The 22,670-nt window shown below is 45.1% G+C and overlaps 1 protein-coding gene across 1 annotated transcript in view; it reads right to left on the reverse strand.

Moving 5' to 3' along the window:
• Positions 1-22,670, reverse strand: part of KNDC1 (kinase non-catalytic C-lobe domain containing 1) — a 120,052-nt gene that overhangs the window by 21,609 nt on the left and 75,773 nt on the right. The window contains exon 17 of the mRNA XM_074959106.1: positions 21,855-22,249. Coding sequence (XP_074815207.1) covers positions 21,855-22,249 — 395 coding nt within the window. The remainder of the gene's footprint in view (positions 1-21,854; positions 22,250-22,670) is intronic.

The raw sequence follows: 22,670 nt of genomic DNA on the forward strand, positions 1-22,670 counted from the left end.
CAACAAAGACCACTGCTTATCATGCTGACCAATACGGTCTCACTGTTTACTTGCACTCTCTGGTCTGTCTGTAACCATTTGTTGTCTCTTGCCGCATACTTAGATTGTAAGCTTTTTGGAGCAGGGACTGTTTTATTGTTTTAAACAGCACTCTGTTTTGTACAGGGGTCTTAGTCCCTGACTAGGGCTCTTGGGCCCTAAAGCAACACAAATAGTAAATAAAATAATATTAAGAAGAAAAAAAAAATTAGATGGCTGCATTCAGCCTTAGAATATGTAGAAATAATGCTCATTAAAAATCAGTGGAAGATTGAATCCATTTATGGCAGGTGTAAGTTTTGTTCAAGTTGTTTAGAATATTTTTAAAACAAAGACATCATTCCATCTATTAACCTGTATACATCATGTAAATTCTTTAAAATAGTGGACTTACGTAATACCACTGAAAAGTCCCCAGGTGTTTTTGATCTGACACTAAAGTTCAATTTGTGGTTCACTTAAAATCAATATATAAGATTTTACAGTGGTCAGATGCTGCACTCCAGTGGTATTTACAGAGAGGTGTGCAGGGTTTCTACTTCTGCACATTTTTTTGCCTAATGATTTGTGATGTTGCATTCTTCCTCGTGTACAAACAACAAACATGCTATCCTTTAAATTAATTTCTTACGCACTGGTATACTGTGAACACCCATAGTCTACCACAATTCTGTGAAGGTCAATGGAACAAGATATATAGCTCAACCTGAGCAAAACTATCCAAATGCTGTAATGCTAGATCAGGGGTGGGCAAACTACGGCCCGGGGGCTGCATCTGGCCCTTCAGATGTTTTAATCTGGCCCTCAAGCTCCTGCTGGGGAGCGGGGTCTGGGGCTTGCCGCGCTCCGTGCATGTTGCGGCTCCCGGAAGCAGCAGCATGTCCCCCTTGTAGCTTCTACGTGGAGGGGTAGTCAGGGCACTCCCCACGCCACCCCCACAGCTCTCATTGGCCAGCAACCGTGACAAATGGGAGCCGCAGGGGCAGTGCCTGTGGACGGGGCGGTGCCTCTGCGTAGGAGCTGGAGGTGGGACATGCCGCTGCTTCCAGGAGCTGCTTGAGGTAAGCACCACCTGGAGCCTGCACCCCTGATCCCCTCCTGTGCCCCAACCCCCTGCCCCCGCCCTTATTCCTGTCCCACCCTCCAAACCTCTTGGTCCTAGCCTGGAGCACCCTCTTGCCCCCAGAGCCTGCGCCCCCAGCCGGAGCCCGCACCCCAACCACCTGCCCCAGCCCGGAGCCCTCTTCTGCACCCTGGACTCCTCAGTTCTAGCCCCACCGCAAAAAAGAGCCCACACCCCCAGCCAGAGCCCTCACCCCCTCCTGCACCACAATCCCCAATTTTGTGAGCATTCATGGCCCACCATACAATTTCCATACCCAGATGTGGCCCTCGGGCCAAAAGTTTGCCCACCCCCATTCTAGATATATTTATGATCTTCATTTCTATGGGCAAGTGGTTAATTTCACTATGGATTTTTTTCCTATACATTTTATGCAAAATGTTCCCAGTAATTAGGAACATGGGCCAGACCTTTAAAGCCAGAGTAATTGGCTACACAGTGATTCCTTCCTGAGCAGGGTAGCTGTCTCTAAGACACTCACCACTCCAACTTCCACCCTGCCCCATGTAATGAGCATGTCAGAGAGAAGGGAACATAACTCCATCACTGCTGTGGTCCAGCTATTCCCTTGCTGGTATAATGGCTCTTTTTGGATGATTACCAGCTGTCATAAAGCATCTGTAAGGCTCCTCCAGGTTAAGCCAAATGGTAGCAGGATTGGGCAAAGTGCAAAAGTGGCACCACCCACAGGCTCTGCACCACACCTCAGCTTTGCCAACCAAGAAGTGGGACCCATGTATTTGCATGCTTTTTGTTTTAAATTTGTAAACTGCTCAGATAACACCCAATCCAATCCCAGTTAAGTAAATGGAAAGACACTCACTGACTTCACCATAATATAGGCCTGGATCCAAACCCTTCTGAAGTCAGTGGAAATCTTTCCTTGGGATTCACTGGGCTTTGGATCAGGCCCAAATTACAGCAACGGTATTAAGAGTCCTAAACTGATAAAGACCGAACAGAGACATTAAAGGGGGCTCCTGGAAAAACACCACATTCACCTATTATACCAGTAGGACTATCTCAGATTACTAATAAAACATGATAGCTTTGAATTCTCCTAAGAAGTGAGGTGAAAGAGCACAATTGAAAGAAGCACTGTTTTCAGAGAGAGAGAGAGAGAGAGAGTTTACTTTTAAAAAGGTGAATAGGAAATACTGTAACTTGTTAAACCTAAAATAATTAAGACACTGAGTTTTTCTTTGAGACACTGCCTTACATTTCCAAAATGGTATAATTAGAGGAAATGCTATGATAAGTACATACATTAATTTAAATACTGAATAGAAACAACATATAGGTAAGATACAGCATTTCTAAGAATACAATAACTTGTATTCTTCTTGGGTGAAAAAAAATCAAAACTATAGTTTAATTCAACAAAAGTGCTGGATAGACAAAATAATATGGTCCTTACTTTAATCTTACTAGTCCTTCTTGAAGCAAGAGACCCCTTCAAGCTATTATTTTTCATATTTCTGATAATGACACTAAGTTGCAAGTGCATTAATCCTGCTGTTCTTGAGATGATGCATTTGAATTTAAGCACATAATTCAGAAGCCATTCAAAATCAGAAGCAAAAAGGTTTTGAAGCCAAGATGTGCCCCAGAGGACTGCATTAACAACCACTTGACCTCCCCTAATAGGGCATTATATGCTTCAGGAAGAGAATGTTAGTTTGACTTAGAGGGATCAAACTACTGAAACTGTACTTACATTGTCAGGGCATAGCTACAAGGATATCCAAAATTCTTCATGCTACCAGGGGGCAATGAAACACTAGCAAGCACTTTAGAATAAGATGATGAAGAACACGATACATTTTCCATACTGTCTAGAACAGTTTTGTAAATGGAAAAAAAAGGTGGTATTTAATTTTTATACATCCAAGTATAAAAACGTTCATGTTTCTTCAAAAAAAAAAAAAGGACTCTTTTGCAATCCTATCTTTCATTGTGTGCAATGATCCTTTTCTAGTATTTGAGAAGAACTTCAAAGCAGTAAGAGGAAAAGTAGTCGAATCAGGGGCTTTATTAGCCATTATTTAAAATACATACAGGTTAACTGAAATCCCTGAAGAGTTATATAGATTTTGTTGGGCTTTGCACTCTGCAAATTAAAAAAAAAAATTATCTGCTATTAAGGCCAGGTCTACACTGTAAACTTGCATTGGTATAACTATGTCACTCAGGGGTCTGAAAAATCCACATCCCTGAGTGACCAAGTTATACTGATGTACCCCCAGTGTAGACAGAGCTTTGTTGATGGAAGGGCTTTTCCCATAGACATAGCTACTGCCTCTCACAGAGGTGGATTAAGTAAGGTGACAGGAGAAGCTCTTCAGATTCTTAACATTTACTTTTTATTATGTTAGAATATGATGAGTGCAGCATTTCTTATTTATAATTATTTTTTTACATGCTATTTGTGTGAAAGATGCTTAACGTGGCTATATTCTACTGACCATTACTTGGATCGTGAAGGGAATCTAATTTCGTGGTGTATGCATACATTCAAATGCCTGCTCCTCAAGGTGAAGTCTGACCTCCAATCTTACCCACCATAAAAATGAAGGCAATGGGGCAACAGTACCTAAGAAGAAGAGAGGCATCATCCCGAGATGAGTTACAGACCAAGAGGGAAGACTGAATGGGTGGCCTGGCCCATTAAGGTGACTGTTTGAAAAAGAAGTGGTCTGTCAAGAATGCTTATGGGAAAGTCTTATAGAATTTTATAAGGATTAAACCAACAGAGTTCAATAGAGTCCAAACACACCTATAGAAAAGTGACCATTTCCTATTAAATACCACAGGATTTTTCCATAAGATATTCATATATCACAGTTATGGGCCATATAAGAAATTAAAAATGTGGCATGACACTTCAAAAATATGTTATATATGCTGTGGTTAGCGAGTACCCTTCCCCAAAGCAGCATGGTACAGCTAAACAAGCCACAGAATAAGAAAAGTACAAGAATATTAACGTTAGAGCACATTTTTACATTTAATGATCAAAACGGGAACAGTACAAGTGCAATTAGTAGACTAGAGAAAAGTAATTCATAGCAGAAAGAAAAACAGTAATTACTATCAGATACATAAAATTAAAACTTCCAAACCAAAGAGAATCACAAAAGGAGATCTGCTGAGACATTCATTAGGAAATAAGGATGTTAAAGCATGAAGTGTGCCACAGTTTTTCAAAGTGGCAGCTTTTGCACTTGGGTCCAAAGCTAATCATTGGTGACCCAGTTATATGAAGTAGAAAACATTTTAAATGGGACAAGTTCACTGAAAGCATTAGACAGAACTCCCATGAGCAGAGCAAGCAGGATCAGCAAACACATCATTCACAGCTAATGTATCAAACAAGTGATTGGTAAATAGATTCACTTTTAATGGGAAAGATTTACTAGAAGTTGAGTTTGAGCAAAAAATCTTACCACTAAGGGTATGTTTTTGACAGGTGTACAAAGGTTTAGCTCATTAGCATTAATAGGAGTCACACAACTAAATCACTGTGCACTTAGCTGAAGATTTATAACTACATATTCATCAGATTCAGAGTGATGGACAAATGGGAAAATAAGTCTCTAGCTAATTTATGAATTTGAAAATTACCTGATTAAATAAAAAAATGCAAGTGCCTAAGTGAAAGAAAGTTGATGACCAGTACACAATCACTGTCAGAAAAAGAAAAATTCACTTTTGATGTTTGGAAACTATTGGATAATTTAAGAAGGACTTCTGATCCTGAACAAATACAAGGATAAATAGCAATCAGTTCAAATGAAGCAGATGAACAACAGATAATGACACTGCCACTATTTTAGCTGACACTAACATTTTATCCAGTCGGGTCTAGTATATAAGTAAAAATTGAGATAAAGAACCTGTTCAGTTCTTGCATGGAGAAACCACGTTTACACCTATTTTTCATCAGGACCTTTTTAGAACAGCTATACTGGGACAGACTAATGGTCCAACTAGCCCAATATCCTGTCTTCCAACAGTGGCCAGTGCCAGAAGCTTCAAAGGAAATGAACAGAACAGGGCACTTACCAAGTGACCCAGCCCCTGTTCTCCAGTCCCAGCCCCTGGCAGTCAGAGGCTAGGGATACCCAGATCATGGGGGTTGCATCCCTGACCATCTTGGCTAATAGCCATTGATGGACCTGTCCTCCATGAACTTATCTAATTCTTTTTTTAACCCGGTTATGCTTTTGGCCTTCAAAAGATCCCCAGGCAACGAGTTGCACAGGTTGACTTCCTTATGTTTATTTTAAACCTGCTGCCTATTAATTGCATTGGGTAACCCTTGATTCTTGTGGTATTTGAAGGGGTAAATAACACTTCCTTATTCATTTTATCCACATCATTCATGATTTTATAGACCTCTATCATATCCCCTTTTAGCAGTCTCTTTTCCAAGATGAACAGTCCCAATCCTTTTAATCTCTCCTCATATGGAAGCTGTTTCAGACCCCTAAAACATTTTTGTTGTCCTTCTCTGTACCTTTTCTAATTTTAATGAATCTTTTTTGAGAGGGGGCCACCAAAACTGCATTCACTATTCAAGGGGTGGGCATACCACAGATTTATAAAGTGGTATTATGATATTTTGTCTAATCTAGCCTTTTCCTAATGGTTCATAATATTAACTTTTTTGACCGCTGTTGCACCTTCAGCAGATGTTTTCAGAGAATTATCCATAATGATTCCAAGATCTCTTTCTTGAGCAGTAACAGCTAATTCATACCCCATTATTTTGTAAGTATAGCTGGGAAAAGAGAGTTACCTTTTCCGTAACTGGTGTTCTTCGAGATGTGTTGCTCATGTCTATTCCACAATAGGTGTGCGTGCTCGCCACGTGCACTGGTGACAAAAGTTTTTTCCCTAGCAGTACCCGTGGGGGGGGGAGTGCCCCCCGCGACCACTGGAGTGGCGCCTGCCTGGCACGGTATAAGGGGAGCTGCGCACTCCCCCCATCCTCAGTTCCTTCTTGCCAGACAACTCTGACAGAGGGGAAGGAGGGCGGGATGTGGAATAGAAATGAGCAACACATCTCGAAGAACACCAGTTATGGAAAAGGTAACTGTCTTTTCTTCTTTGAGTGATTGCTCATGTGTATTCCACAATAGGTGATTCTAAGCTATATCTGTTGGAGGTGGGTAGGAGTTCACAAGTTCCCAGGACGGAGGACAGCCCTGCTGAACCTGGTTTGGGGGACGATCACATAGTGCGAGGTGAATGTGTGAACCAGAGACCACATGGCGGCCCTACAATTGCCCTGGATGGGGACGTGGGCCACGAAAGCAGCCGAAGAGGCCTGCATCTGAGTCAAGTGTGCCCTCGCAATGGGTGGCGGGGGGACACCTGCCAGCTCATAGCAGGACCGGATGCACGAAGTGACCCAATTGGAAAGCCGCTGAGTGGAGATCGGCTGGCCCCTTGTGCGCTCAGCCGAGGTGATGAACAGTTGCGAGGATTTTCTGAACGGCTTGGTCTGCTCGAGGTAAAAAGCCAGAGCCTGCTGCACATTGAGCATGTGGAGACGGCACTCCTCACTAGATGCATGAGGCTTGGGGCAGAGGACAGGTAGAAAAATGTCCTGACCCATGTGGTAGGCGGAGACCACCTTTGGGAGGAACACGGGGTGTGGGCAGAGCTGGACCTTGTTCTTATGAAAGACCATGTACGGTGGCTCAGAGCTCAGGGCCCTGAGCTCCGAGACTTGCCTGGCTGACGTGATTGCAACCAGGAAGGCCACCTTCCATGAGAGGAGAAACCAGGAGCACATGGCCAGTGGTTCAAATGGGGGCCCTATGAGACGAGCCAACACCAGGTTTAGGTCCCGCTGAGGGGGTCTAGAATACAGAAAAAGATGGTCCAAACCCTTAAGGAACTGGCCAGTCATAGCATGGGAAAATACCATGTGCCCTTGCACCGGTGGATGGAAGGCCGATATGGCTACCAGGTGTGCCTTGACTGACAAGGGTGCCAGGCCCTGGGCCCTCAGGTGGAGGAGATCATCAAGGATAAGCTGGATTGGGGCAGCCACTGGGGAAACACCCTGATCCACCACCCACCTAGAGAATTGGAACCACTTCACCAAATAAGCGCGGTGAGTGGAGGACCGTCTACTTTCAAGGAGGACGCGCTGAACCCGTTCTGAGCACATCCTTTCCTCTCCGCCTAACCACTGAGCAGCCACGCCGTGAGGTGAAGTGCCGCTAGGTTGGGATGGAGGAGGCGGCCCTGCTCCTGAGAGAGCAGGTCCGGGCGGAGCGGCAATGGCCACGGGGGAGCTACCGCCAGGCCCATGAGGGTCCTGTACCAATGCTGCCTGGGCCACGCCGGGGCAATCAGGAGGACGCGGGCCCTGTCTGTCTTTATCTTCTCCAGGACCCTGCTGATTAGAGGGAATGGGGGAAAGGTGTAGAGAAGCTGGCCTGACCAGGACAGGAGAAAGGCACTGGAGATAGCGCCCCTCCCCAGGCCTCCCTGGAGCAGAACCGGGGGCATCGCCGGTTCCGCCGAGTCACGAATAGGTCCACCTGGGGCGTTTCCCACATTCGGAAGAGCCGCTGGGCCACTTCTGGGTGGAGGGACCACTCGTGTTGTGAGGAAAAGTCCCTGCTCAAGCGATCCGCCCTCTCATTCCGGGCACCCAGTAGGTGGAAGGGTTTCAGGTGGATGTCATGGGCTATACAGAAGTCCCACAGCCTGAGGGCTTCGTGGCAGAGGGCAGAGGATGGGGCCCCACCTTGCCTGTTGATATAGAACATTGAGGTCATGTTGTCCATGAGGACCCTGACTACCTTGCCCTCCAGGTGCGAGCGGAAGGCCAGGCACGCCAGCCGCACCGCCCTGAGCTCCTTGACATTTATATGTAGGGTCAGATCTTGAGCTGACCACAGGCCTTGAGTCTGAAAGTTCCCCACATGGTCCCCCCAACCTAGGTCCAACGCATCGGACACCAGCTCCAACGTCCCTGTCCCTGAACGGGACCCCTTGGAGCTTGTTGTTTGGGGCGGACCACCACCATAGGGAGGTGATCACAGAGTCCGGCACAGCGAGGACCTTGTTCATCCTGTCCGTGGCCTGGGAGAACTTTGAGGCCAACCAGAGCTGGAGGGACCTCATCCTGAGTCTGGCGTGACAGGCCACATACATGTACGCTAACATGTGACCAAAGAGTTGCAGGCAAACCCTGGCTGTTGTCACTGGGAACCTTGTGACCGAGTTGATGAGACCTTTCAGGGTCTCAAATCTGTCTGGCGGGAGAGAGGCCCTGGCTGACACTGTGTCCAGGAGCACCCCAATAAACTCTACGTGTGGGACCGGGACTAACGTGGACTTGGTGTTGTTTACCAGCAGGCCCAAGGCGGTGCACGTGGACAGGAGGAGCGCCACGTGATCCCTCACCTGCGACCGGGAGGTGCCCTTGACAAGCCAATTGTCCAGATAGGGTAATATCTGGACCCTCTGCTGTCTGAGGTAGACTGCTACCACCGACATGCATTTTGCAAACACCCTGTGAGCAGTGGACAGACCAAACGGGAGGACTGTGAATTGGTAGTGACTCTGTCCCACCACGAAATGGAGGAAGCGCCTGTGCCTCTCGAATATGTGGATGTGGAAGTATGCGTCCTGTAGATCGAGGGCAGTATACCAGTCCCCAGGATCCAGGGAGGGGATGACGGAGGCCAGGGAGACCATGCAGAATTTGAGTTTCACCATGTACTGGTTCAGACCTCGCAGGTCCAGGATGGGCCTGAGCCCCACTTTGGCCTTGGGATAAGGAAATAATGGGAGTAATACCCCTTGCCAATGAACTCCTTGGGCACTGCCTCTATCGTTCCTAGTCCTAGGAGCCACCCCACCTCCTGCTTGAGCAGAGCTTCGTGGGAGGGGTCGTGTGGGAGACTTTCATTTCATGCAGCCTTGTATCTGTTTCCTCTGCAAACAGAGCCTTCCCACTGAACGTGAGATCCTGCATGGAAGACTGCACCTTGCTGGACAGCCCAGAGAGCAGGAGCCATGATGCCCATCTCATGGACACCACAGAAGCCATTGATCGTGTGGCCGTGTCTGGAGCATCCGAGGCTGCCTACAGGAACACCCTAGTGGCTGCTGCTCCTTCCTCCACTAGCGCCCTGAACTCCTTCCTATAGCGCTCCTGGAGGGAGTCCTCAAACTTGGGCAGGGAGCCCCACAGATTGAATTCGTACCGGCCCACAAGAGCCTGATGGTTTGCCACTCGTAACTGGAAACTCGAAGACTAATAAATTTTCCTTCTGAAAGAGTCCAGTCTCCGAGAGTCTTTGTTCTTTGGGGTCGGGGCTGGCTGACCCTGCCATTCCCTGTGATTGACCGACTCAACCAGCAGGGAGTTGGGCGCCGGGTGGTATACAGGTACTCATGCCCTTTATTGGGTACAAACTACTTGCGTTCTGCCTTTTTAGAGATGGGGACCAACGAGGCCGGTTTTTGCCACAGGGTATTTGAAATCTTAGCCACCACTTCATACAGAGGCAAGGCCACCCTACCAGGTGCCAATGGGGACAACACGTTAAACAGGGAGTCTGAGGGCTCCTCCATCTCCTCTGCTTGGAGGTGGAGGCTTGCTGCCACCCTCTTTAAGAGTTCTTGGTGGGCCCTAAGTCCTCCTGCGGGGCGGGGCCACAATCGCCTCCTCCAGGCGGGGCGAGGAGGCCGGTGCAGTGCTCTGGGTGTTGGCCAGCACTGGAGGGTCCATCACTTGCTTGGACTCAGGGCACAGAGCCAAGGACGTACGTCCCACTGACTCCTTTCTCAGGGGTCTGGAATGGGAGGCAGACGGTGCTTCCGAAGCTCTGGCCACCGAGCGAGCTCCCACTGGGGGCTGCGCCTGAGGCCACGGTGCCCACTGGTAACATTGGGCCGGCCACGATGCTCTGTGCCACTGCTCCTGCTGTGGCACTGGTGGGGCCGGCTGTTCGGGTTGGCTGGCCTGGCCCAGCGAAGGATGGCTACAAATGGAGACTGTGCTGGTGTAAGATCTGCTGCTGTCTCTGGACCGGGAGGAGCGGTGGTGCCAGGATCTACGACGGCCAAGGGATGGCAATCTCAACATGGAGGACCAGTACTGATGGTAACAGCTGCTCTGCGAACGGCCTCGATGGGTGGACCCACAACAGTGAGACGCCGGCGATCAATGACCATGCCGTGATTGACTGCGGTACCCTCTCCGAGACGAGGACCGTTGGTGACGCCTGCCGTGGTCCCATCGATATTCGCTCCTTGAGGACGAGTGATGCCGAGAGTCCCGGCCGCCAGAACCCAGCCAGACAGTCTGGTTGGCGTTGAGGGCGATCCACGTGGACTCTGCCCCGAGCAGTCGCTGGGCGGTGAATGGCATTGGGAACATTCCCTTGACCAAGATCGGTACCGGGCTGAGGCAACTGCGGAGATCCCAACGGCGGCTTGCCTCTGGAGTGTGGAGCCGACATTGGCAGTGCTCTGGGCACCGGCAGGGACATAACATCCTGGGCCTCCTGGAGGGCTTCAGGCGTGGATGGCATCTGGACATCCAGAGAGGCCTGTTCTGAAGGGGCTGGGCTACTCTGCTCAACGTGAGTCAGAGACCTGGGACCCAGTGGGTATCGAGGACTGCCCGACATGGGCCTAGCCTCTGTCCCAGACTTCCCATGGTGCCGCTGCAAAGAGGGAGTCTTCCTGGCCCTCATGGACGGGGAGCAGTGCCGACTGGTCGCTGGCACCGGAGGGTCGCTGTGTACTGACCCCGCAGTGCCGGGTACCTGTTCAGAGCAGCATGCCAGAGTCGGGGTCAGCGCCGACTCCATCAGGATGGCCCGGAGCCTAATGTCCCTTTTTCTTTTGGTCCGAGGCTTAAACGACTTGCAAATCTTGTACCTTTTGCTGATATGGATTTCTCCCAAACAGCGCAAACAGTCTGCGTGCGGGTCACTTCTTGGCATAGAACGCCTACAAGAGCCACACGACTTAAACCCTGGGGCAAAGGGCATGCCCTGGCCCAGGTTCACTGACTAAGTAAACTACAGGTACTAACACAATGAATGAACAGTTCTGGGGACGAGCTACAGCAAAGCTGGGGCAGAGCAGTTCCGACGCAACTTCACTGGCGGCAAGAAGGAAATGAGGGTGGGGGGGAGCGCGCATCTCCCCTTATATTGCGCCAGGTAGGGGGTGTTCCCCGACTATGGGTACTGCTAGGGGAAAAACTTCCGGCACTGGTACACATGGAGAGCACACACACCTATTGTGGAATACACATGAGCAATCACTCGAAGAAGACTATGTTTTCTAATGTGCATTACTTTGCATTTATCAACACTGAATTTCATCTGCCATTTTGTTGCCCGTTCATGCTGTTTTGTGAGATCCCGTTGTAGCACTTCAGTCAGCTTTGGACTTAGCTATCTTGAGTAATTCTGTATCATCAATTAATTTTACTACCTCATTCTTCATAACCTTTCCCAGATAATTTCTGAATATGTTGAATAGCACTGGCCCAACTACAAAAACTTGGGGGACCCCGCTATTTGCTTCTCTCCGTTGTGAAAACTGGCCATTTATTCTTATCCTTTGCTTCATATACCATGATTCCGTACTTTGCTCAAGATCCACTGGTGTGGGACCCTGTCAAAGGTTTTTTGAAAGTTCAAGTACACTATATCAACTGGATATAGTTATCCACATACTTGTTGACTCCCCCAAAGAATTCTAATAGATTGGCCAGGCGTGATTTCCCTTCAGAAAAGCAGTGTTGACTCTTCCCCACCATATCGTGTTCATTTATGTGTCTGATAATTCTGTTTGTTACTATAGTTTCAAGCAATGTGGTTAGGTTTATCAGCCTGTAACTGCCAGGATCACCTCTGGAGCCTTTAAAAAAAATGGCATTACACTAGAGGCTGATAAAGTGATAGGTAACCAACAGTTAGTAGTTCTGCAATTTTATATTTGAGTTCCTTCAGAACTCTGGGGTGAATACCATTTGGTCCTGGTGACTTATTACTGTTTAATCTATCAATTTGTTCAAAAATCTCTTCTATTGGCACCTCACTCTGGGACAGTTATTCAGATTTGTCTCCTGAAAAGAATGGCTCAGGTGGAGGAATCTTCCACATATCTTCTGCAGAGAAGACCGATGCACAGACTTCATTTGCAGTGGCCCTGTCCTCCTTGAGTGCTCTTTAGCGTCTTGACATCCAGTGGCCCGACTGTTTGGCCGCAACTCGTTTGTGTGTAAAATTTTTGCTATTAGTTTGAGTCTTTTGCTAGTTCCTCTTCAGATTCTTTTTTGGCCTGCCTACGTATACTTTTACACTTGACTTGCCCATGTTTATGCTCCTTTCTATTTTCCTCATAAGGATTTGACTTCCAGTTTTCAAAGAATGTCTTTTTCCCCTCCGTAACTCTTCTGCCGGGTGGAGTCAGCAGCAACAAGGACCAGATTCAATATCTAGGGGTTCCTCTGAACAGTACAAAACAGAGTCGGCTCAAGCCCGTACCCAGTAATCTGGGAAAATTTAAACCACCACCGCATGGCACCTCTAAGAGGCAATACTTCCCCACTCGCAAGCAATGAGTCTGTGTATAACAAAAGAAAACTTAATAAAGAGGAAAAAGGAACATGGCATTTATTTGGGAAAACACCACCACCATGATTCAAAAGCATGTTACTATAAGCAAACAGCCACCCCAGAGTATGCTGGGCAATGTCCTTTGCCTCACTTTCTCACTTTGCAGTATGAAAGTCCAATAAATATTCCTTCAACCTGCCATTGCATTTTCCCTCCACTGCACCCCACTCACAGTTGCTGGACTTGGTCAGCGAAGGTCCAGAGGTGAGTTCACCACCCTGCGGGGGGTGGGGGGGAAAGCAGGGGTTGGAGGGAAGTGAGTCATTGAGCTCTGCTGTCGCCTCTGCTTCTGACTCACAGTCGCCACTGTTCACTTTGGTGCCACTGCGCCTGGTGCCATTCACTCTGGTGCTGCTACGCCTCCATTCACTCAGATGTCACATTCTGAGGTTCCACCACTCAAACCAGCTCTCAGTGATATCAGCTGGTAGTGGGCAGTCTCTTTCACTGCAGCACTGAGCAGCCTCTTTCACTGCAGCACCGTCCCACATACAGCAGCTAGACCTGGTTATCAGTGATTTCAGCTCTAGTGATTACTTAGCAGAACAAAGACTCTCAATTGAGTCTAATAAGCTCTATCTTTAAACAGTGGAGAAGGAGAGAGTCAAATGGCTTCTAGGGCGTTGGCTACACTTGCACCGTTATACCACAATAAAGCCTCCCAGAGAGCTCTACCTTACTCTCCGTCCACACTGGCAAGGCACGTAGAGCGCTTTAACTCCCTGGCTGGAGCGCTCCTGGTGCTCCACCTCCCCGAGAGGATTAACAGCTGTTGCGCATTGGCCGACGCGCCAGCGTAAACGGGGAGTAACGTTATTACACACTGATTGACCTCCGGAAACTCCCCATAATCCTTTTAACTGAAGCGTCCTCTCTTGTTTTGTTGTGAATTCCGGATGTGGAAGTGCCGTTTCAAAGCTCCGTTTCAGGGGCTGCTTATCAAAAAGACAAACACAGCTACTGTTTGCTTTGAATGAGTGAGAGGCAGGCCGGGGGGCTCCGTTTGGAGCACCGGACAGCTAATATTTGCTTGAAGAGAGAGGAGGTGCGGGAGGGGGGTTGGGGTCCATTTCGGTGAGCGGCTGCTTATCTCATCTATGAGGAAAAAAAGAAACAGCTGCCGTTTGCTTTCAGTGAGTGAGAGAGGCCTCTCACAGGAGGGGGGGGGGGTCTGTACTTACAAGACAGCTCGCTGACACACTCTCAGCCCCCCAAAAACCCATTCTCTTCCCCCACGCTCCCTGTCACACTCCACCCACCCCCCCATTTGAAAAGCATGTTGCAGCCACTTGAATGCTGGGATAGCTGCCCATAATGCACCACTCCCAATGCAGCTGATTCCATGACAGTGCGCTGTCAGCTGTCATTGTGGACAGACTGCAACGCTTTCCCTACACAGCTGTACGAAGGCGGGTTTAACTCCAGCGCTGTATATCTGTAAGTCTAGCCAAGGCCTAGGAATCTTTAGGCAGAGCCCTCACCACCCGTTACAAACACCTGTCCCTACTCTCCCTCCCTCCAGCATTTGGCATCCCTACCCCGCTTAGCGAGTGAGGTTAAGTTGAGGGTGACCCCCTTAATCAGTTCTGCAGCCTTTTACTTGTACAATAAGAATAACATTCCATTACTCCTGCATTCAAATACTAGGAGTGGTTGGTAAACTAATACCAGCCAAATTGATCATTCCGGCAGAGCAGGTCCCTCTGCTGTGCACCAAGGCACAGTAGGTTGGTTTATGCAAATATAGTCTGCGCTTGAAGTCTTTTCCCACAGCTCATCAGTAGATATCAGGGGAGAGCTCATTCAGACCCTGTTTGTACCTCTAACCACCTCTTTTACTCTGTTTAGTCATAGTGGCATTTTTTTGGTCCTCTTACTGATTTCTTTTTAAATTTGGGATACAGATTTAGTTTGAGCAAATATTATGGTGTTTTTAAGACAGTTTCCATGCAGCTCGCAGACATTTCACTCATGACATTATTCCTTTTAGTTTCCCTTTAACAAGTGTCTTCACTTTTGTCTAGTTCTCCTTTTCAAGTTAAATGCTACTGTGGTGGGTTTCTTTGATATTTCCCCCTCACCAGGATGTTAAATTTAATTACATTAGGTTTGCTGTTACTGAGCGGTTCAGCCATACTCACATCTCTTGGACCAGATCCTGTGCTCCATTTAGGAGTAAATCAAGAATTGCCTCTCCCCTTGTGGGTTCCAGGACTAGCTGTTCCAAGAGGCAGTAATTAATAGTGTCTAGAAATTTCCTCTCTGAATCCCATCCTGAGGGGACACCTACCCAGTCAGTAGGGGGACAGTTGAAATTCCCCATCGTCACTGGGTTTTCTATTTCTGTTGCCTCTCTTATCTCCTTGAGACTTTCACAATCACCATCCTGGTCAACTACTCAGTAGTATACTCCTACTGCTATACTCTTATTATTCAAGCATCATATTTCTATCCATGGAGAGTCTATGGTACAGTTTGATTCATTTAAGATTTTTACTATATTTCACTCTAGGTTTTCTTTCACATATAGTGCCACTCCCCGACCAGCATGACCTACTCTGTCATTCCCATATATTTTGTATCCTGGTATTACAGTGTCCCATTATCAATCATCCACCAAGTTTGTGTGATGCCTATTATATCAATATCCTCATTTAATACTAGACACACAAGTTCACTCATCTTAGTATTTAGATTTCTAGAGAGACAAGGTGGGCAAGGTAATATCTTTTATTGGATCAACTTCTGTTGATGAAAAAGACAAGCTTTCAAACTACACAGAGCTCTTCTTCAGGTCTAGGAAAGGGATTCAAAAAGTGTTGCAGCACAATACAAGGTGGAACAGATTATTTAGCATAAATAGTTAACTCATGGTAACACAATGGTTCTCAAAATTGTGAGGCGCACTCCTCTCGGGGGCACATAGCAATGTTCGGGGCATGCAGCGGGGCTGAGGCAAGTCCCCACAGGGGATGGGAAGGGAACACCACACTTCCAGCATTTTAGCTCATCACTAGTAACTTACACCCATTTTGCACACATGCTTAATGCTAAATTGCACTACATTTCCCCCACTTACACCTTTTGCCTAAACAAAACACGTGTCCAACATGTGTAATTTACACCAATGTTTAAATCAAAGGATCTGGCTCTAAAGTTTTCAGATGATACAAATAGTTTTTTGCTGTGCTGAAATAAAATGATACTATAGATCATAGGTGCCGAGTCCGTGGGTGCTCCGGGGCTGGAGCACCCATGGGGAAAAATTGGTGGGTGCTCTGCACCCACCAGCAGCCAAGCTCCCCCCGCACTCACCTCCGCCTCCTCCCCTGAGCACGCTGCATCCCTGCTACTCCTCCTAGTGCTTGCTGCGGCAAAACGGCTGTTTCACGGTGTAACAAGCTGTGGGAGGGAGGGGGAAGGAGCAGGAACGCGGTGTCCTCAGGGGAGGAGGCGGGGAAGAGGAGGGGCTGGGGCAGGGATTTGGGGAAGAAGTCCAATGGGGCAGGGAAGGGGCGGAGTTGGGGTGGGGACTTTGGGGAAGGGCAGGGGTGGAGTCGGCGCACAGCCAGGCGGTGTTGAGCACCTACCAGCGCCAGGAGAAATTGGTGCCTATGCTATAGATAGAATTAAAATGAAGAATTTAACCCCAATCCTGCTCCTAACAGGGCAGACTGTTAAAAAACAGGGCACAAACCTCTGGAGTTTAAATTAACAGCAAAATCCACACTGACCACAACAGGGAAAGACTGGCTGCCTTGTCAGTAGCTGGTACTGAAATTAAAATTGTGCTACGTTATTACACAATTGCTTTTGTTATATTATCTGTCTCCTGTCTGTTAATAAAAGGTAAAGGATGGGAGATGTAAGTGGTGGATAGCTTTACAGATTTGCTATTGACTGATTCAGAGCTAAATATCACACTCTCCAGAATACGAATATAACTCACAAAAAATGTAAAAAGAAACAGAGGAAGTCTAATTTAATATTTTACATATATAAAACTAAAACTCTGTAGCAATTTCAGAAACTTTATCTCCAAGGACTCTCATGGTTAATTTTCTGACATTGATGTTTCTCAGGGAGTACATGGAAAGTCAGCATTTTAGGAAAGAGCCCTCTCTATACTGTAGCAAATTTTAAAGATTTAAATTAATAATTTTCTATTTAGAGCCAACTTTTTAGGTCCTTATTTTGCAACCTTTGAAAGATGCCAGGCTTTACAGAAAGTCAATGCAACAGCAACAATCAATCATTCTGCTGGCACACTACAGCATGGCATTAAGGGGAAAAAAGGCACTAGACTGAAAGCTGCTTGAGGCTTTAATCCAATATCCTGTTGTGTATTAATAACAAAACTTTTAAAAAATAGAAAAAGTTGCAAGACATCAAAGATTCAAATGGAGTCTTTTTAATAATTAATCTAAGATTCTGTGCCTTTAAAAACATATTAGAGATCTTCTGTACATATGTATTATCTGACAGGATATATTGTCTTAAAATATATACGCATTACGTAGAAAATGGATTTTTCTTTTGCAGTGCATTCAAAGGGTATTTATACTGTACAAGAAGTTAATAGAACATACACTAGAACTGAATTTGACCCTGTGTCTATCACAACACATCACATTACATTATTCCTTATTTGGAAAAGTCCACATTGACTTTAATTTTTAAAAAATTATTTACAAATTGACTAGATATTATACAGGACTTTCATTATAATATACTGCGTGTTTCTATTATCTGTAATTCATTATCTCACCCCTGCTTATACATTTAGATCTAGTGTACACTACAAAGTTAGTGTAGAAAAGCCATGTGGTTTGCAGATTTTTAAAAAGGTGTGAAAATTATGGGATAGGGATAGCACTATGGGATAGAGAAAGTTGCTTGATGGGAACTTGACACTGAGCTCCCAGAGTTCCCTGCACAGCTCATTTCTACCCTGTAAACATTGCAAAATTCATTGCGACAGAGGGCGGCGCCTGGCACGCTGGGATACCTACCCATGGGACACTGCACTCTGGACTGGCACAAGCACACTTGGTAATTACACAAAGCGCCGACGCAAGCCACCAAGCATGCATGTGCACAAGTAATATACAAACTTTACGCCAATGTAACTTCTATCAAGCAAAGTTGGTAGTGTAAACGTGGCCCAGACACACAATAGTTCCCAATTCCTATCTAATTTGCACCAGCTGGACATCCACATAACTCCACTGAGTCAACAGAGCAAGATCGGAATCCAGCTCATTTCTGTCCATATACTTTTGAAGCTACTTGTAATTAATATAAGTATTAATATAATGCACAGATCCTCATGTTTATTCCTGATGCATTTGCTCAACTTTCAACTGTACCTACACTCAGTACATTATGTTTGTTATACTTTTCACAATATACATGGAGTATAACAGAGTTAAAGTAAGAATGTCTTAGACACCAAAAAAACCCAAGGACTCCTTGGGGCACCGTAGAGACTAACAAATTTATTTGGGCATAAGCTTTCGTGGGCTAGAACCCACTTCATCAGATGTATGAAGTAAAAAATACAGGAGCAGGTATAAATACATGAAAGGATGTGGGTTGCCTTACCAAGTGTTAGGTCAGTCTAACGAGATAAATCAATTAACAGCAGGATACCAAGGGAGGAGAAAACTTTTGAAGTGGTAAGAGAGTGGCCCGTTACAGACAGTTGACAAGAAGGCGTGAGTAACAGTAGGGAGAAATTAGTATTGGGGAAATTAAGTGTAAATTTTGTAATGACCCAACCACTCCCAGTCTTTATTGAGGCCTAATCTGATGGTATCTAGTTTGCAAATTAATTCCAGTTCTGCAGCTTCACATTGGAGTCTGGTTTTGAAGTTTTTTGTCAAAGAATTGCCACTTTGAGGTCTGTTATTGAGTGACCAGAGAGATTGAAGTGTTCTCCTACTGGTTTTTGAATGTTATGATTCCTGATGTCAGATTTGTGTCCATTTATTCTTTTGCTTAGAGACTGTTTGGTTTGGCCAATGTACATGGCAGAAGGGCACTGCTGGCACATGAGGACAGCAAAGTATTACTCTCTGTAAGGATTCCTCACAAAATTAACTTCTTCCTCCCATATTCTTTTCTAACTCACCATAAATGTTACCACATAGATTATAAAGAAAATGCAAGTTAGAAGGTGTTTGGGTAAATCTACCAGTTATGCAGGTAGTGCAATCAGCAGCAACACTAATATGCACTAATTTTCCAAGTAAAATTAAAAGGGACACACTCAAAATTACTTTAAACCTCGCTTCATTTATATTGTACTCCAGCAAGTTATATGGAAAAAAAAATCAGAAGAGCAGAGATATCATATCTTTTTGGATCAAACTAACTCACTTAATAAACTATAAAATCCCATGGGGAAAAAAAAATAAAAAGCAGATGTTGGGGTACGGTGGGGTGGGGGAAAAAAAATCACTTGAGATACTCAAGAAAACGCCTTACAATTTTGCAGTCAGGAAGTAGTCCTTTGAGCAATGGAGATTATGTAATCCTTTTCGTCTTCTTTTTGTACCTGATATACCCAAACAGTATTTAACTGACCATCTAGAATTCTATGCCCCTATAGAATTATATGCCCAAATTGTTAGATTGACAGTCCTGAAGAAGTCTGTTCTCTTTTTCAACACACAACAATCGTAGGTCAAGTTTCTCATGCTGCTTCACCAATGTACCCGCACCTTGACATGAAGGGAAAGGAGGACAATTGAACCTCCACACTCATCCAATCCTTAACCTCCCTCCCGAGACTGCAAACAAAGGCGTTAATTGCAATGAACTAAAATGAGGTTATTATTTTTGTTTCACATACACCAAACCATCGATGAGAGTGGACCAAGTGGTATTTCAATTAATTACTTGGAAGCAAATGGGTCTATAGCTGTTATTTCTGATTACTTAGTTGCACTTCATTATATTTATTTAGAAATATATTGACAAATCCAATAGATTGTTCACAGTGGCCAGGAACAAAGATAAATCAGACAGCAGGATTAATAGCACTTTCTAGACAGGAAGACCCATTTTAAGACCACAGAGTATGTCTTCACTGATGAGTTTACTAGAATTGTCTATATTCGAATTACTCCTTTTAAGCGAGAGTGGCCACACAGCAAAACAACACTCAAGCTGCTCTATCCACAATGGTACCTCAATCATCCTCTGTGTTGCTAAGACTTCTGGGGGCATATCCCATGGTTTTGTGCTGCAGTAAGCAGAGTTTCTCTGTGAATTCTTTCCCAGTGAATTGTGTGTGGGAGAACTAGTCTGGTCCTTTTGGGGCACATGAGGGCATTGTGGGAAAGCAATGAAGGAGCAGCAGGATTCAAACTGAGCTAGCTTGGATCCACACTACAGAATGGTTGTGTCAGCAGCTGATGAGTTACACTGACTCAAGCTTTAGCCTATACCTCGGAGGGGCCAGCCAACTCGAGTTAAAAGCACCATGAAACTTGAATTAAGATCTTTTGGTACGGAAGGAACTTGGGTTAAGGCCAAAAACTCAAGTTAAAACTTGAGTTAACTTTACAGTGAAGACAAGCCCTGAATCTCTTGGTGTCAGGGATGCTACTCCTAAAACTAGGTTGCAAGCCATCTAGGGAAGTCTGTGCTAACAGAAAGACCATGTAACCCATTCCATATTAAAGGTATCCCTGCTTTGAGGGTCAGAGCTTTCAGTGTAGCATCTAATTTACGTCCCTCCTCTCCTGTACAACTCCCTTTCAACTACCAAGCTATTTTGTATAATAATTCAGCATTCTGGATTACGAGATAAGAATCAACAAATGGCAAAGACTTCAGTGGGCCAATGCAATTTCATTATGTTCATAACCTCATATGGCAAGGGTGGAGAGCCACACTATATTACAACTTATACCTGAGACCTATAAACCTTTACAATTTCTTTTTCCTTGTCTCAAAGAGAACAGTAGATTCTTGTATAACGAGGTGGAGATGCAGAGTTTACCAGTGATTGGATATTAATGACTCAAGACACTTAGGCCCAATTCAGACCTGCTGTAAGCAGGTGAAATTCCCTAGGAAGTCTCAAGGCCAACCCCTGCCCCCCGCAAAAAACAGTGACAAACACGTTATGTAAATGGGTAAGAAATGACAAAGTATAAAGGAGCATTGCTTGTACTTGCTTGGCAGCACCACCCACTCCCCAGCCATCCCACCAGCCACCTAACCGCCAGCAGTAGTCCCACCATCACCAATCTCACCCACCCACACCCAAGCAGCCAATCCCAGGCACAGGTAACTACCCTCCAGCAACTCCAGGCACCTCAGCACCCACCCAGCTTTCCCCATCAGCCACTCATCAAGCTAGCCCTAGACAGACATCAAGCTATTCCCCGCCAGCCACTGTTGCCAAAGGTTTCTACCACTCCATGTCCTACCCCTACCACTGCTTTGGGCAGGATGTGCCGATTACATGCTGAAGCTTGTTATATGCAAATTTATAAATATGCAAGTAATTAATAATCTGCATATCATAGGTTCAAACAAGTGTATTTTAAATATATTAACCATATCAGATTTCATCAACACAAAATTATTCAGCTTTTCCTTAAGAAATTTTTAAAAGTTGGAACAAAGAGACCACTCATGTTAATGGTGAGGAAGAGAGAAGAATACAGTGATTTGTCTACCTTTCTTTTACTTGGCATATAGTTATATCAAGCCACATTTGTCAGTTTATACAAGATTTTATTTTGAAACCAAAATATACCATTTCTCCAGAAAAATAATGAACTACCATATCTGATTATCAATTTAATTTAATCTTATGCTGTAAAATGCTTTAATATTATGTTGTATGCACCAAGCTTACTTGGATAAAGGATTGTATGTTATTTTAACATTTTGAGGGAAAAGAGGACCATCACTTCCTGGTTTTTATTGTTAAATATCCTACTTTTATCAATAAGCATTACAATACATCTTGAATTTTCATAAATCAAAGTACTTACCACTCTTTTTGAATCTATATTTTGTGATTGATTTACTTCCTGCTTTCCAAGTTTTTTCACATAATTGTAAACTTCTGAACTAAAGCATTCACCCCCGTTGAACGCACTGCTCCAACCAGGACTACAACTTTGAAAGTCAGATGAGCTGGGGGAGACAGGGTAATTATTTTCAGAAGTCTCCTCTTCTTGTTCTCTATTCTCTTCTACGAAGTCAGGACCAAGACAATCATTACTTTGTAAACAACTTCCACCCTTTTCTGTTCTTAATATAACCTTCTGCAGCCTCAATTCGTTTTCAAAATTATCTAGTGGAAGCTCATTCAAGTCCATTTCAGCCAATGATATATCTGTAGTGGGCATTGCCTTGGTGTCAGAGGCCACCTGTCTCTCTTTCCCTTTTAAAGAGAACAAAGAAACAAACAGTCATACATAGAAGCATATCTAAATTTCTGTTTATTTTTTTAGATTTAAATGCTAGGCATATGAAAAGCAGTTGTCAAGCCACCTATGCCCTGTAACTGTGGCACTGTCAGTTGTCATGACAACCACCGCCAGATATCAGAGTAATCCAAGGATACTAGCACTTTGCTGGCAAATAGAGTGACAAAAAACAGGTGACCCATAAGTTTAAAGGGCATAAGACTAATATTATGTAACTACACTTTCAAATGCCGAAGGTCAAAAATATTGTCAAAGTGTGGAACTATTAAACCTCACTTCAAGAGTTTCTGTAAAATGAAATAAAGATGCAGGCTGAACATGTACAGCAGCTCTAAAATATATAGGTTGGGACAGAGGCTGCACACAAAAATAAAT

The sequence above is a fragment of the Natator depressus genome, chromosome 7 (assembly GCF_965152275.1).
Source record: "Natator depressus isolate rNatDep1 chromosome 7, rNatDep2.hap1, whole genome shotgun sequence".
Taxonomy (NCBI): Eukaryota; Metazoa; Chordata; order Testudines; family Cheloniidae; genus Natator; species Natator depressus.